The 16,152-nt window shown below is 42.1% G+C and overlaps 1 protein-coding gene across 2 annotated transcripts; it reads left to right on the forward strand.

Moving 5' to 3' along the window:
- The first annotated feature begins 10,814 nt into the window (after positions 1-10,814).
- nceh1a (neutral cholesterol ester hydrolase 1a) lies at positions 10,815-15,602 on the forward strand. Of its 2 annotated transcripts, none has more exons than XM_055038759.1 (5): positions 10,815-11,038; positions 12,036-12,291; positions 12,431-12,500; positions 12,991-13,162; positions 13,254-15,602. In XM_055038759.1, exons 1-5 carry the CDS (start codon positions 10,898-10,900, stop codon positions 13,872-13,874), a joined length of 1,260 nt encoding a protein of 419 aa, XP_054894734.1. In that variant the 5' UTR covers positions 10,815-10,897; the 3' UTR covers positions 13,875-15,602. The 2 variants fall into 2 exon arrangements, with proteins under 2 accessions (XP_054894734.1, XP_054894735.1); XM_055038760.1 differs by having other exon boundaries at positions 13,353-15,602.
- Positions 15,603-16,152: the final 550 nt, after the last annotated feature.

Below are 16,152 nucleotides of genomic sequence, written 5' to 3' on the forward strand. Positions count from 1 at the left end.
AAATCTTAACTATGGGCTGAACTGTACAGACAATGTCGAAAAGCACACTTCGTTCTCATGTCCAGCATCGTGCAACACGAATCGACTGGGTTATTCAGCTCAAATGGTACAAAAAATAAAACTAACCCCTTTCAAAATTTCCCAGATGATGTCTCATTAGGATTCGAGGGAAGGAACGCAACAATTTCAAATCAGGGCAGCGATTTACGATAAGAGCAGTGGTCAAACTTTCAGACGGAATGATACCAGACATCTTCTGATGGCCACAAAAAACATGTTGCTCCTCTGCATCTTGTTATGGGATGTTTGTCCAAATATTAATTTGTATAGTTTTGACCAAAGAGACAATCCACAATGTGTGCCACCTTGTGAATCCAACATTTAGAACTAAAAATTACTAACATAGTTGGATAATCCTTCCAGCCCTAGTCAGAAATGTTTTTAGGGCAACTTGAAAACACCAGCACAACATGACATTGATGCAAATGTTTGCTTTACTCTTGTTTTGATGTCAAAGTACTCAAAGCTATTCAAATGTAATCTCCTAACTGAACTGTTGTATGTAAAACAATGTATTTTTGTCCAAACGGCACTAATTATATCTGCAGAAATAATGTCCTCAGCAGGGCAAAGTTTTGGCAGAAATAACACTCTGGATCATTATTGTCGCACCTTTAATCTAATCGTACTTTTGTAATTAGATTAAACGTGTCAGACTGCTAAGGCGCATCTGAAACAGAACGTAGACAGCTTTCCGCCCAATCAGCAGCAAACGTCTTCTTATTACAGGCCATGAACTGTAATGAGTAGTTTCTGAGCTATGAATAATTTGGGAGAAGCTGTAGCCGACGAGGACGCAGTCATTACTGAAAAACAATCTTAGCAGACTTATTCCGAGTGAGATTCATGGCTGGGGTTTTTGTAATAGGCCAGTAAATTGAAACATGCTGCTCACTCAAGGAATCAAACGTAGTTACGCTGCACAATTAATTGGGGGGATTGCAATACTTGTGTGCTTAAAACTGGTGTTTCTATGGAGACCAGGTGGTCAGCTTCTCCACTGACTGCAGATTCTCCGATGGCAGGCCGGTTCTCACTGTTAATGTAGACAAGAAAAACACTGGGCTAAGAGTGGACACGTGAACCAAGGCCTCCAGCCAAGAATCCTCTTCTGTGACATGCTTTTATTTTATTTTATTGTAAAAATAACTGCTGACAGGAAGTGACAGAAACACCTGCGATCTGACCCTTCTCTCACTCATCATGTGTGTCTCTATTCTGCATTGCCCGTCCACGTCTCCAAACTCTGTTCGAAGAGACAGTGAGGCTGCAGGCTCCACCCGACCGTAACATGCCCAGTTTTGGCCGATGACCTGGGAAGAGGAGGAGGAGGAAGAGCGGGAACGGGTCTGAAAACGGGGGTCTGTGGTTGTGTTGCAGACGGTGTGAAGTTACAGATGAATGAGAGTATGACCCTCTGAGGTGGTTTAGTTCTTTCTTTTTTTTATGTTGTTTTTATGCACAGACTCACACCTAAGATCCCCCTTTAAGCCTCGCAGGAATGTGTCTCCGGTAACAACATCAACTGTCACAAGGTCCACATCACATGGCGCAAACGGTCGCGTCGAGAGTCTGTCTGTGCGCGCGTGCGTGTGTGAAGACGGCCTATTCTTGTGACGGTTTCTGTGTGCGTGCTTCCCACAGGTTAAAAATAAAAACTCAGAGTTTAATCGGAGGTAGAGTCTGCCGAACTTTACAGGAAGACAACCAAGAAGATGTCAGCCAAGCGGCGAAAGAACGAAAAACATTGCAGAGACCTCAATGTCTCAGAGACCTTTCTTGGGACCTTAAGGTGCACATACCCTCTATTAAAACACAAGGTATTTGTTTCATTGTTTGTCGCTTTTATCGTGTGTGAATCATGTGCAAATCAAACCAGTTTATGAAAGGAAGAAAACTGAAAAAACGTAAAAACGTGCATGACTGCAATGAAGTAGTTCCACAAATATGCACACTCTTGTACTAAAGCATTGTCCATTTATCATTTTAGACCTGCCATTAATTCTTACTATTCTGATTAAGCTAAAATAAAGTTCAACTTGTATGATTTTCTTGATATGTGCTCATCAGCATCATGTAGCTGGTGTCATGGTTTACCGACAGCTTACAAAAGAGCAGAACGATTTGAGACTAAAGGTATCAGTCAGGAGAAGAAAAAAAATCCTCCCCTATTTAGAGACGGCAGTCTCTGTCGGTTTTATTCCTTCAAGTACTTTTTTTGCATCACTTTGAGTCCAAGGATGAATCCACATCAACAGAAGAATTTCGTTCTGATGTACAAGAAACATGAAAGACCTTTAGTATGAGTAAAAGTTGAATTAGGATTGGAGTTAAATAAACTCTCGCTATGCTGTTGTCATTCTGCTATTCATTTTGTTTTCACCGTACCGTCACAGAGCAACACAGAAGAACAAAAGACAGGACACTTTGCAAGCACACACTCACTCCAGTGGGAAATTTAGAGAGAGCACTTAACCTGACATGCATGTTTTAGAGTGTGGGAAGAAGACTGAGTACAACGCAGGCAAAAGGAAGAGCAAGCAAAGCTGCAGGAAGATATCCACCTCGGACTTTTTTGCTGCAGTGAAAATAATTTCGACTGATGATTACAGAGATTCTGTAAGCAGAAAAAGCGATTAAACTCTCACAAATCTGGGTTGTTTGTTTGGTGTTCTGTGTAGGTTCCCCCCCCTTCACTCGGTGCAGCTGATCTGGCGTGTGAGAGCGAAGCCGCTCTGATTGCTGTTGGCGCACCTGACACCAATCGAGCTCATCAATCTGAGGCTGGTTGTGCGAGAGCAGCTGCACGATCAGCCATTGTTGTGGCAATTTAGCTTATCCTTTTCGGCGCTGTGGTGAGCTGAAATGATACCACATGTTTCTAAATGACTTGCATGAATCTTGCCTCAAATCTTGATCAGCTGTCTTGTGTTTTCTGACTAAAAAGGAAAAGAAAAACACTAATAGTGCCCCGTTTCAAGTTTTGTCTGCTGCAGGAGAATGAAAAGTGATAAATATCATCGCACTACTCAAAACTGAAGGAAGACATAATCAGTCTAATTGTTCTTTTATGTTGCAGCTACCATGTTTGTTTGTTTGTTTGTTTTTTAGGAATGTTGAGCAAGATTTTTATGTGCATTTCCTACACAGGTAGTCAGCCTATCTACACCTTAGAATTGAATTATTTGAATCAAACGTCCAGTTAAAACATAAGGTGGCGTTGTCTTGATAAAATCCTCCTTTAAGATACTTGTGTCTACAGAGACACGCTGCACAAAAATGTAAATAACGTTTCAATTTCACATTTTTGTCGCCTTTAGCTCCCAGAAGTGTTTCATCTTTGTCACGGTCCATAAAAATTGAGGCCTAAAAGCACATGTAAGCGGGCAGTGATTCAAAGAAATTCATTAAAGTGAGGATCAGAGTACCTGCATCAGCCAACAAAACAGATTATATCTCGAGTGAAACTTGCAAGTCAAGCCCACCAGGAACAGAAAGGAACGGAACGGCGGAGAAGCGGAGTGGGTGGGGTGAGAGAAAAGGCTGCGAAAGTGCTGATACGTCCCTGACAAAAAGGAACAGGGTGCGTCACTCGGCACCCCGGACGCCAGCGTAGATGAATTGCAAGAGCAAGCATGTGAGAATCCGCTCTGAAGACCAGGCACCTGGACCGGAGCTTCTGCTGAAAGCAACAGGCGCCAAAAATGTAACATCACACATATAGGCAAGAGGACAAGAGGGTCAAACACTTGCGTGCCCACACCCAGGCATAAATACTTGGTGCCTGGCAAGAGTATTTGTATCCATTTCACTTTGTCATGTTGCATACTAAAAGAATACTTGGGTTTCAGCATGTTTTGTTTTTTTATATAGCGTTTATTTATCTGTGTGTATTTTAATCTAAAATTAAAATACACCCTAAACACATGGAGAAGCACGATGGTGGCAGCATCATGACACGGTGATGTTTTTTGTTCTTTTTTCAGCAGGGAGAAAGAAACTGGTCAGACATGATAGGAAGATATGTGAAGTTTATTGTGAGAATGGCCCCGTCAAAGTCCAAAAGCTGTTGAGAATATGTGGGCAGAGTTCAAATGTAATGTTCACAGTCGCTGTCCTCCCAGTGGGACTGATGGCAATTCAGTCCCTTCCTTCCACTTGCACCTATTCACCACTTTGCGTTGTTCTCTCAGATGAAATCTCTGTAAAACACCCTGTCGTCTGTGGCTGCAGCTCAACAAAGTGTGAAAAACCTCAAGAGCTGTGAAAATTTTTTATTTTTTATTTTTCCAAAGCCCTGCAAATCCGGTAGGCAGGGCTGAGCTTATTGCTAAACCGAAGTTAATGAAACCCTTGACTGCATGTGCGCTTTTCACAGGGAGGGCCCTGCTTTCCTGCGTCCGTCTGTTTGCGCTGCAGCGATCAGCAGGTTTGATGAGCTGTGCTTCTCTGTGCCTTTGTGAATTTGGGCTTCCTCTTCTCCTTTCTTTCTTCCTTCACAGGGAAATGTCAGTAAAAAGAAAAAAAAAAGGATGGGGAGAGCTTTATTACAGCCTGCATGATACCAGCTGTTTAAATGCTTCCCTTCTCCAGAAGAAGACACCCCTCTTCCTGTCTTCCAGGCATGTCCTTCAGCGTGCGTGCTTCACGTCCGAATGCTTGGATCCTAATTCGCAAAACAACAAAACCCCACACACTGGAACCACGGGTTTAAAAAAAAGCTGCGTTTGTCTAATTTGAAAGTAGATGTGGATTCAGAAGAAGTGACACCCCCGTTTCTCCTCCCTTTCTTTCCGCACACAGAAACATCACATGCCTGACTATCTGCGTGTGTGTGTGTGTGTGTGTGTGTGTGTGTGTGTGTGTGTGTGTGTGTGTGCGTGTGTGTGTGTGTGTGTGTGTGTGTGTGTGCGTGTCTTCTCTGATTGCCGCCGACTGCAACACTCTCACCCTCTCACCGCCGCAACAGCTGTCTCTTGTCAGTGTCGCCGCGCAGCAGCTGAGTTGGTATGGGGAGGGGTGCAGAGAGCACGTTTCTGGCTGAGGGGCTGGAAGTGGGACTGTGGGGATGGGGGAGTTGGTTACCACAACATCAGGATTGCATTTGGACCTAGAGAGAAGGGCTCGTGGGAGTGGGCCGAGGGCGTTGGCTTGGAAGCGGGAGGTCACCGGAGCGTGCTTGTTCATTTGCGTTCATTCTCCCGTGTGTCCGTAGCTTGTTTGTAGTTTTTTTCTTCTTTTTTTTTTTTTTTGTCTTTTGGGAAGCCTGCAAAGGAGGTGCATGCCTGGGGGCGAAGGTCAGGACAGAGGCATGCAGTTGTCTACATCGATGTGACACGCAACCTTTGAACCCTCCCTGCCCGGGCCATCTGCCGGCGTGATGCCTCTTCTAATCTTCTGGGTGATTAAACTGATGCAGGATCCCCAGCAGACCAGTGAGAAACAGAAAAGGCCTGCAAAGAAGATGCAGCAGGGAGAAAATAGATTGCGAATGTGTCTAACATCCAAGCATACAAAGAAATCAACATAGATTATTGGGTGGGAAATTTTACTTTAAGGCAACATCTGCCCGCCATGTTGTTACGTCTTTGCGCAGAAGACTGGAAACCCATCTGGCTCAAATGCCATCAACATCTTTTACAACAAAAAAAGTTGTGTCTTCAAACAAACCTTTTGCTTTTTTACACATCGTAACCCGCAATAGTTTGAAAAGAATACGTATTTTTAGAGGCCCGGAAACAAGTAAAGTAGCCAGTCTTAATTGGAACAAGTAAAGCAGCCAGTCTTAATTGGAACTGGTGATTGTTTTTTAAGTACTGACAAATTTTTCTCCTCTTTTTATGATTTTTTGCAGCTTATTCCTGTCTTCAATACCGGTCCACTTTATGATGCCGAGCTCACTTTTCTATAAATTTCCTTGTGTGCATGGTTTGCTCGGGTTGTTACCGACATCAGGTGTGACTTTCCAGGGCTTGTTTTTCTTTTTTTCCTACTCTGTAAGCTGGTTCTCAACTGTCATGGAAAGATTTCATTATAAAAGGAAGGGAGGAGTTTACCAGTAAATGGAGAGGAATCTGATGACATATTCAAAGCTTTCACCTGGCAGGCACCAGACCGGTGCTGATTCTCTCATTCCCATGAAAAACAAGGTTTTAATTGATCCCTAATGCGAGAGTATTAGTCGGAGTTCACTTTTGCCCCTGGCAGTTCTGTGCATGCATTTAGTCCAGTAAAGGAGATTCAGAAAAGCTAACGTTTAATAACGTTTTATGATTTACAGTTACTCGCTACACACCTTCCCCCCAAAACAGACAATTTCTGCGGTTCTTTCAGATATAAAACCTTGTTTTGCTTTCGAAATAAAATAACAACAGGGTTTTTCTTCCAAAATGGCACCTGTGGTGTTGTTTGAACAAAGTGAGCACCACTTGTTTGTGATGTTCCTGAATGTTTCAGTACTCTTATTATCACCCTGTGTTGCTTTAGTTAGTCACTGCCACATGCATCATATCTTTTGTATGGAGTGTGTGCAAAAGCATCATTTACGTAAGCAGTTATATGCTCAAAGTTTGACAAATGCAAAAGAAATGCCACTCCCTCTTGATTTTTCATTTTAAGGACTTTGTTGACTTTTGCATTTTGTGTAGTTGGGTTAAGCCTGCTGAGCTCTATTCAGAAAAACGGTGCAAAAAATACAATCACCTACCTCTATGTACGCCTCACAAAACACACTGCCTTCAAAGATCAAATATAAACTCCTGCAGATCCGTTCTAAATACCCACAGGTGCGTGACTGCTGGAGAAATATAGCAGCAAAAAAGGCAACTTGGAAAGTAATGTTGTGTCCAAGGTGCTTTTGTCAGTTTTCTAGGGAAAAAAGCTTCTTGACATAAGAGAGAAAAATGAAACCTCTTATCTTGCTGTCTAATTTTATAGGTAGAGCTGTTTCAGGTTGTGACAACTAGCTTCCTCCCTTGCAAAAAGAAAAGGTGTGACATCCTGTGTTCATTTATTATCTGACTTAAATATAATCTGGAATGGTGCTAAATATTAAAGAATTCTTGCCACTATTTGTCATATTGAAACCACAAGTTTATTAATTGTGATGTTATTGGAATTCAGTACAATAAGCCAATTCAAGGTCGTGTGTATTTATAAAAAGTAAGAAAATTAAGATTTTGAAAAAGTGTTTCCAATATCTAAAGTGTGACGTACTTCTTTTTACTCTTTTGACCAAAAATAAAATTCTGTGTAAGTAGTTTCTTTTCAACAGTCAACTCATTAGCCGTCAGAGTGCAACAGAACCAGAACCAAACATAGAGAGGCAGCTTTCAGGTTCTGAGCTCCTCTAATCTGGAAGAGCCTTCCAGAAAACAGCAAAACAGCCGAAACACTGAGTTTGGAGCTGCTTTTGATGAGCAGTAGGTGGAACATATTTTCTGTGTAGGTGTTAAGACGTTTTTGACAATGGTCTTAGACGAAAAATAAATAAAATCATGTTTATTGCTTGTTTATTTCTATGATGTTTTTTCTAATAAAAAGCAGTGTCAAATATCTGGTTGTAACAGGACAAGACAGAGAAAATTGAGAGATGCTTTCGTCTCTCACGCTGATGCATCACATGCCAATCATCAAACCAGAGAGAAACTTGAATGAAAATCCCCCGTCTTTCACTTGACTTTCCTACTGGATCATCAAAACACAAGCTGTTTCACCGAATATAGGTCTTCATTTGTTTTATTGTTTCTCCGGAGCTAAGGTAGTCAATAAAGGCTAATATCTGCTGCACTTTGTTTGGAATGACCATAACTATTTGTAATCAGTGGCGGTTTTTACATGAATATGCCCTTCACCTAAATCCTATGGTGGGCTAAAAGGCACTTAAAATCGTCTCCTTATTCTTAGGGGCAACTCCCATTGATTGCACATGGATACAAGAAAAGGACAAACTTCATCTTCTAATGGCTCCCTGGACTACTCTCCATATCCAGCCCCCAGTCACTGTGCATTGTATCACAGTGATGCGCTCGAGAGGGGAAATATTTTTCTCATTATCCCTATGACACACTGTGATGATGCACAGTAAATCTTTGATGCATCCATCTGTCATCCCTGCAGCTGTATACACACAACAGGGAACTGCCTGAAAATCTTCGCCTCTCAACGCACTTGAGGACATCCTTGATTTCACATCAGCCACGTACTTTTTGTGTGTATGCTTATGTGCGTGTGTGTGTGTGCAAATTATCCTCCCAGGAGTGTCTGCGCTGGAGTATATTTAGTTAGCTTGTAATTTCTCCCTCACAGAAGTCTGCTATAAAACCTAATTTGCATTCTGGTTGGGTCCCGTTTTCTCTCGGAACGCCTTTAAAATCAGAAGAGCAGATGCAGCAGCGCTGCAACTCTTGGAGGCATCTGAAGGCAAGAGTCAGAGCAAAGGGGCCTTGCAGCGAGACGGAGCCCGCCTGAAATGCAAACCCCCCGTTTCTGCCTCATGCTTTCAGTCAAGTTCGGTGACCATAAGTGTAATTCCAGTCAGCGTCACAAGAGAGGGGCCCTGTCTCTGCCCTCCATACCACAGACCATGAGGAGATGCCAAGCCAACACACAGCAGGGAGGAGGGTGGTAGGAAAGGGAATATTTTAATGCACACGTCCCCCCTCGCCCCTCCACACACACGCACACACACACACACACACACACACACACACACACACACACACACACACACACACACACACACAAATGCAGATACTCTAGAAAATGATCTATATCAAGTTTGCATTCCAAGCTTTCTTGCTGACACTGATTCAGAGTGGCTCATTGAAAGCGGTAAAGTGAGGCGTTTGTGATATTTACGTGATATTTATTTTAAACGTCGAGAAGAAGGCTGCAACAAAAAAACAACAACAACAAAGATTTGGAGTTTTATGCACCACCAGTGTGACAATTGCAGAAGAGGTCACCGGGAAAAAAAAAAGAAGAAGATGAACCAATTCTGCAGTACTAACCCTAACCCATTTCAGCGTTGAAGTGGTTTTAATTGTTCTGCTTCAGGGAAGCAAGGTGAGAATTTTTTTACTTTTTTTCATTTATTTATGACTTTCTGACAGCTACTCTGATTTCTCTGCAGTCTACTACTCTAACACGGTCTGGAAGTCCAGGGGCTTTGTTTTGGAAACCCTTCTCAGCGCAGAGGGTCAGATCCTCATCCAGTGCCGTGCTTATTTTGACATGAGGCCCCCAGGGACTGGCCGCGGTCAGCGTGGAGCCGTGGGAGAAAACAGGGAGACAAATAGGACATCAGAGACAGACCGCCAGACAAATGCCACTGAGACTCTTTTGCACTGTCCCCACTGTTATCCTCAGTGTTGCTCCCCATGCGCAGATCCATTTCTTTCTGGGACTGTGAAACAGATTTAGAACACATTTTTGAAAACGAGCTGGTGAGTGTCAGGCCACGTTTTAATGAGGCTGTCACTCATCCTCCCTCTCTGCAGCGTCCTTCCTTTACATTTACGCCCAACGTTAAACCTTTCCAAATGACCCCATTCATACACATGCATCCTTTGGACACACTAAAATCAGTTTTGTTGTTCGTCAAGGTTTTTGAAGTACCTATTTTTTTCTTTTTCTTTAAATCTTGATGTCTTTGCAGATAGAGTTCTTATGGGAGCTTTTTTTTTTTAGATCAAACTCTCTATGTTATGGCTTTGTTTACATTGTGTCCTGGCAAATTGTACAAGACATTCCTAACTATTAATTGCAACATCAACAGTTCTTAAAAAGTCCATTTTATTTCACCCCTTTCAATTTTGTAATTATTTTATTGTTACGTCGGCATGACATTGCCTACTAAGCACTTTCGGTTTTCTCTTAAAGCGCTCTAGAAAATGATTAAGTTGAATTTAAAAATAGTCATTTGATATGTTTCTTTTTAATCTTTCTAATCTTCACAAATTTATGACAGAGGTTCAGATTTATCTCTCCAACAGATTTGAATTTAAAGGCTCAGCTCGTCTCTCACTTTGTCCTATCTGCAGCCCAACAGCGCCCCTCTGTGGTCAGAAATTGTTTTACACTTTTTCATGTCCCACGTCTTTCTTTTTTTTCCCCCAAGAAACTTTATTTCACAACAAACAAACGAATGAAGCACATAGAAGAACAGGGCGTCTATAATAAACAACCATTAATGTGTTCATGTGACAAATACTGTCTCTCTGAGTGCCTTTGCTGTTTGTAGTCTGCTATTGATTTTACATTGGGTCACATCCTTAAGAAAGGGAAGAAGAGGAGGTTTTAATTTAAAGACGTGTATGAGCAGATTTAGCAAACAAATAAGTAGAAATAATTCACAGAAATATTTGCATGGAAACACTCCTAAAAATGTTATCAATAAACATGCTAAACTCTTTCCAAAAACAAAACAAAACAAACAAAAAATGCAATAAATTGCAAATAATATTTATGTCTCTTTTCAGTTTTTTCATGTTTTCATTGCAAACGTCCCAGAAACAAACGTGTTTCTACACCGTCCCTTCAAAGTAAAAGTCTTAGATATTGTCTTAACACGATCCTGTAAGTTACAGGACCATCACTATGTGTCAAGACAATTACATAAATAAAAAAAATAAACATTATATATATTGCTTTATTACATATGTATAAGAATGCATTTCAAAAACTTAGCTGAAATAAGCGCCTTCATGTGAAAGGCTTCGAGCGGAAGCACCTGTGCCTCCTTCCAGCCCCAAACAAATGAAGCGTGTGGGACTCACGTCTGGGTCCCAGCAGGCTGCGGGACGCAGAGGACACTGACCCTGAGGGACAGAGCGAGATGGGGCTGAAGGCAGTGGTCGTTACGGTGCTGCTGGCGGCAGCGCTCTCCTACTACATCTACACCCCGGTGCCTGACGCCATCCAGCAGCCCTGGAAGCTGATGGCTGTGGATGCTGCGTTCAGGACCGTCAGGAACCTGGTAAGAGAGGATGCGTTCCCTGCCTTCTGAGGCTGCAAGCAGAAATGTGAGGCTTCCATTCCATTCTCTACATCTTTTGTTATGCTTTAAATAAATGGCATTAGATTTTTTTTTTGTTTGTTTGTTTTATAACACTGAACTTTTCCCGGGGTATTGATTACGATTTCAGCTGCACTTTGACCTGAATGAGAGTAGGTATGAGGTCATATTTTTCAATCTCACTTTTTTTTTTTTTTTTTTTGCTGCTAAATGCTGTTGCACAGTTAAATTATACTTGTATGTTTTATTTAGTGCAACCTATTCCCAGAGTGCATCTCTAGTGTGTACGGAGAAATGCAATGTCTGCACAAATTTTGAACTGCAGCAATATTTGTCACAGTGCAAAGCTGCAAAGTCATTCTGACGGTGCCATGAAGAAACTCTCCTGAACTTGACCTTTGCTCCATATTGGGAAATACACACTGTTCAGGCAGAGGAACATCAGGATTGCCTAACTAGTTGAGGCGAATGTGCTGCTTTCAAAGAAAAGCAACACAGGCCTTTTGCAGAAGCGTTTAGTGTTAAACTGTCAAGAAATGAGGCAAGTTTTGCAGGATTGTTGTGTTTTTAGAGCTTTTAATGAGCAGAACATATATGGTTCTTTCCATCTTAAGTGCGGTGGAAGCAGCTAGAGTGTACTTAGTTTTTTTTTTTGTTTTTCCAAATGAACCACAGCTGTGTTTTGTGAAGCCGTTGGACATTGTAAGAAAAAAGCATTTTCTTTGAAATAAAGCAGAGCGTTGTTCATATCTTTCATGTCCTGAATCAGTACCTCATGTACTGATTCTTAACTCAGTCCCTGCCAAAATGGGCGCCTTCTGGCATCCATGCAGGACGAGTATTGAGACACTCTGTATTACAGGACAACAGAGGTCACTGGGTCGGATGTCTTTTCCTGTCAATGGCCTCCATCATCTGAGATGTTTTTTGGGGGGTGGGGTTGTCTCACTGTCTTTAGGCTGCTTTGAAATACCACCTGGGTACCGACCATTACATCACATCATTCAGACGCACGATGGAGGGCTTAGACTCGACGATGGTGGCGCTCATGGGCTCCAGGTCTCCTGCGGGGGTCGTCCCAGGTGTGAAGATCAGCGACATCACCTTCGCCAGCATCCCCGTGAGGGTTTACGAGCCGCCAGCCGGAGGGGAGGGTCACCTGAGGAGAGGCCTGATGTATCTCCACGGAGGTGGCTGGGCGTTTGGCAGTGGGAGTGAGAATTTTTTTATATGTATATATTTACAGCACCTTGGCTCCTTCAGCAAATGCCACAAATCAGTTAAGAAAGGTTTTACTTTTGCACATTAAAAAAATATGCTTTACCTGGAAAATATTGTCCTCTCTTCCCTCAGAGATGGGTGCGTATGATAAAGTGAGCCGCATGATTTCTGATGAGCTCAACACCGTGGTCGTCTCTGTTGAGTAAGTTTATCTCTTCTTCTGACTCTATACTGTGTACCGTGTAGGTGACGCACTGCAAGACCTCCAATTGGCGGTGCAGTGCATTGCAAAAGCATCTAAATCCCTTGAACTTTTTCCCATTTTGTGATCCTGCAATACAATGACAATGTTTTACTGGCAGAAAAAAAAAAATCAAAGAAGCCCGTACTTATGAAGGGGAAGAAAAATGACGCATGCCTTTCAAACTTGCCAAGGAGCAACAATGCAGCGGTTGGAATCAAACAATATTCTTCTGTTCAAGTGGCCCAGTCAAAGTCTAGACCAAAATCTCACTGAGAATCTGGGGTGAAGCTTACCCTATAAACTCTTTAGCGACACTTCCAAGGATTTGAAGAGTGTCGCTACAAGGGTTACAAAGGATTATGAACTCTTTAGAAGCAGGATTGTTGTGACAAAACCTCACTGTTATTCAGTGACGCTAACTCTTAAAACTTTCTCTGAACGGGTGTAGATATCGTCTGTTTCCAGAGGTCCTCTTTCCAGAGCCATTTTTAGACTGTGTCGCTGCTGCCAAACACTTCTTATCTCCAGAGGTTCTGGACAAGTACGCTATCGACCCCGAGCGTGTTGCTGTGTCAGGAGACAGCGCTGGAGGAAATCTGGCTGCCGCCGTAGCTCAGGAGGTACTCGCAGAACCCAGGATCTCGGATTCATGTGACCCCCAGTTGCAAGCTCAAATGAAATTTACATTTCTGAGTGTCTGTGTTTCTCCAGGTTGCTACAGATGATAGTGTTTCTGTGAAATTCAGTGTCCAGGCTTTGATTTACCCAGTGCTCCAGGCTCTGGATTTCAACACACCCTCCTATGTGCAGAACCGGGATATGGCCATCCTTCCTCGCCAAGTCATGGTCCAGTTCTGGCTGCAGTACCTCGGCGCCGACATCTCCCTGCAGCCCCAGCTCATAGCGAACAACCACAGCGCCCTGCAACACTCGGCCCTCACCCCAGAGCTGAGGTCTCGACTGGACTGGACCTCGCTGCTTTCTCAGAAATTCAAGAAAAGCTACAAGCCTGTCGTCGTGGAGAGAGACTCTCACGGGTTGCTGAAGAAGATACCGGGGTTGCTGGACACGCGATCGTCGCCTCTGCTGGCTGGACCAGAGGTGCTGGCCAAATGTCCTCGTACGTACATTTTAACATGCGAGTTCGACGTGCTGAGGGATGACGGGCTGATGTACGCCCGGAGATTGAAGGACGCCGGAGTGTCGGTCACCAGCGATTACTACGAGGACGGCTTCCACGGATGTCTGACCTTCACCAGCTGGCCGTTGGACTTTGATGTGGGGAAGAGGGCACTGAGGAGCTACATGACCTGGCTGCAGAACAACTTGTAGCTTGAACATACGCACACACGGAAGTCAAGAGCAGACGTTTTTGTTTAAACTTTTTTCCCATTTTCTCGAGATAGGGACTTAATTTCCCCAATGGTTTTCTCAAGGTAAGTTAATCTCAAGACAAACGCACCTAGTTTTTGCGAGATCGCAAGATGATTTGTGTGTGTGTGCTTTAAACACTAGTCTATCCCTCAAATGCATGTCACAATGGTGTGCATTTGTAGATAACTCATCTCGATAAAACCATTGGCAAAAAGTATATGTGGAAAATGTTTTGCTCTCAGCTTCCGTATGTATGCTGTGTAAAATTGGTCTGACCGAAGGGCTTGCACGTTTTCTCTTTGTTCAGCTCAGGGCCTAGAGATTAATGGAAATCCAAACTTTATACAAGTGAAATTTGTCGTCTGCAGATGTTAGTCGCCATCAGCAGTCCAACGCTGTAACCAGCTAAGCAATGAATGAAGAAGTTTTCTATCAATTAATCAGCTGTAAAACACACAAATGATGAATTACTTTGAGATATTTGACACCAAGCAGTATATACAATTAATTCCTTTAGATGTCGTTTGTCTCAGAGTGCTATGCAACATCTGATCTCCTACAGTTGCAGCTATTGCCATTATCACCAAGTCTCAAATATGACCAAAACTTGACTTTATTATTCATATCTAAAGAAAAATGAAACCGTTGTTTACCTTAGCTGTAATATGTGTCATTACCAGATCTCTTTACCCTCAACAATCACGAGCAGATTGCACTTTACCTATTACGACGTGTATTGCACTTGGTTTTTTGGTGTTTTTTTGATTGGCTAAGCAGTGGCTTGCAATAGTGTCCACATCCCTTGGAGTTTTATGGCTCACCTTCCACTGTGTCTTTTGGGGCTCTTTTTCTACCAACTTTGCTAGTAAGATTTTTTTTTTTCTTTTACAAAATAGTTACTACATGGTGAACGTAGGTCTGGGCTTTGACTGGGCCAGTCTAACACACAAATACCTATCGACCTTTGCAGCTCAGGCTGGATGTTTGTGTTGTTCCTTGGTCTTCATGATGCCGAGTCCTTCACACAATGAACTGCACTTATAAATAAAACGACGCACATGTAACCTTTAACAAATCAGTTGATTTCTCAAGGCAACTGGTTGTAATGAATTTCATTTAGGGGCTTCAGATCAGACTAAAAAGGGTTAAAGGCAACACGCCTTTCAGATTTTTAATTGTTATAAAATATTTATAAATCACATATTTTCCAACATGTATGTGCTGCTCTGTTAAGACATAAAATGTGAAAAATCTGAGAAAACATGTCAAGGGTATGAATAGTTTTGCAAAGCACTGTAAACGTCTAAAAAAAAAAAAGAGAGACTGAATTTGATTTTTGTCCATTGCAAACACTCCTGCAATTACCAAAGGTGATTTAAGGTCATTTTTTTGTGTTAGTTTGATAATCACTAAGTAGAATAATTTTATTGTCTTTAAACTGTGTTGTATTTTTCCAAGTCTGAAATTAAGAAATGTCTCAGATTTATGAGTAAGTAAATAAAACTTTGAATCCGCATACATGAACATAAATATTCTTGGGGGGGAAATCTGTGCAAATGTCATGCAGCAAGCCTTCGCCATTAGTCTGATAATCAAGATTTTGGGGTTTATGTGACAAGTTTATGCTCCGTGTGTTTGCCAGGTTTTCAATAATGGATGCTTGAATTAAAGGAATGAATAAATGAATGCTATTTATGTGAAGTTTTTTGTTCAAATAATGAGTCCTTAAACAAAAACTAAAAAAGGAAATACTTAATTCAAAAGAGAATGCAACAGCGCCCCTTGTTGGATATAAAGAAATCTACGCCTTTTACTTTATTTACCACATTGGGTGATTCACAGCTAAGAACGCAGCCAAGCATGGAGTAGTATATTTTACATGTACTTGTGTGACAAAGTGTTTTCTTTTTTATTTAAATTCACTGATGAGAAACTTTTAGGCGTGTTTTTATATTTATTTTTTTTACAAAAATGGAAGACAGACAAATTGTCGCATTTATCTATACCTATAGAAACCAGTCAGCCATCTGCTTTTACTACTAACATAACTGCACAATATTTGTGTGAATTTCCTGTGAACCAGAATTATTCAAGTTAAAATGAATAAACTTGCGTTGCTTCTCCCCACGGGGGGCTGCTGTACCTGATATAATCACCGCTTCAACAACTATCAGCACACCCAGTGCTCTGCTTTTCGGCTCCTTCTGTTTTGCCTGTGAGCCGATGAGCAGCTGCT

Source organism: Poeciliopsis prolifica, unplaced genomic scaffold (assembly GCF_027474105.1).
Source record: "Poeciliopsis prolifica strain line A6 unplaced genomic scaffold, Auburn_PproV2 SCAFFOLD013, whole genome shotgun sequence".
NCBI lineage: Eukaryota > Metazoa > Chordata > Actinopteri > Cyprinodontiformes > Poeciliidae > Poeciliopsis > Poeciliopsis prolifica.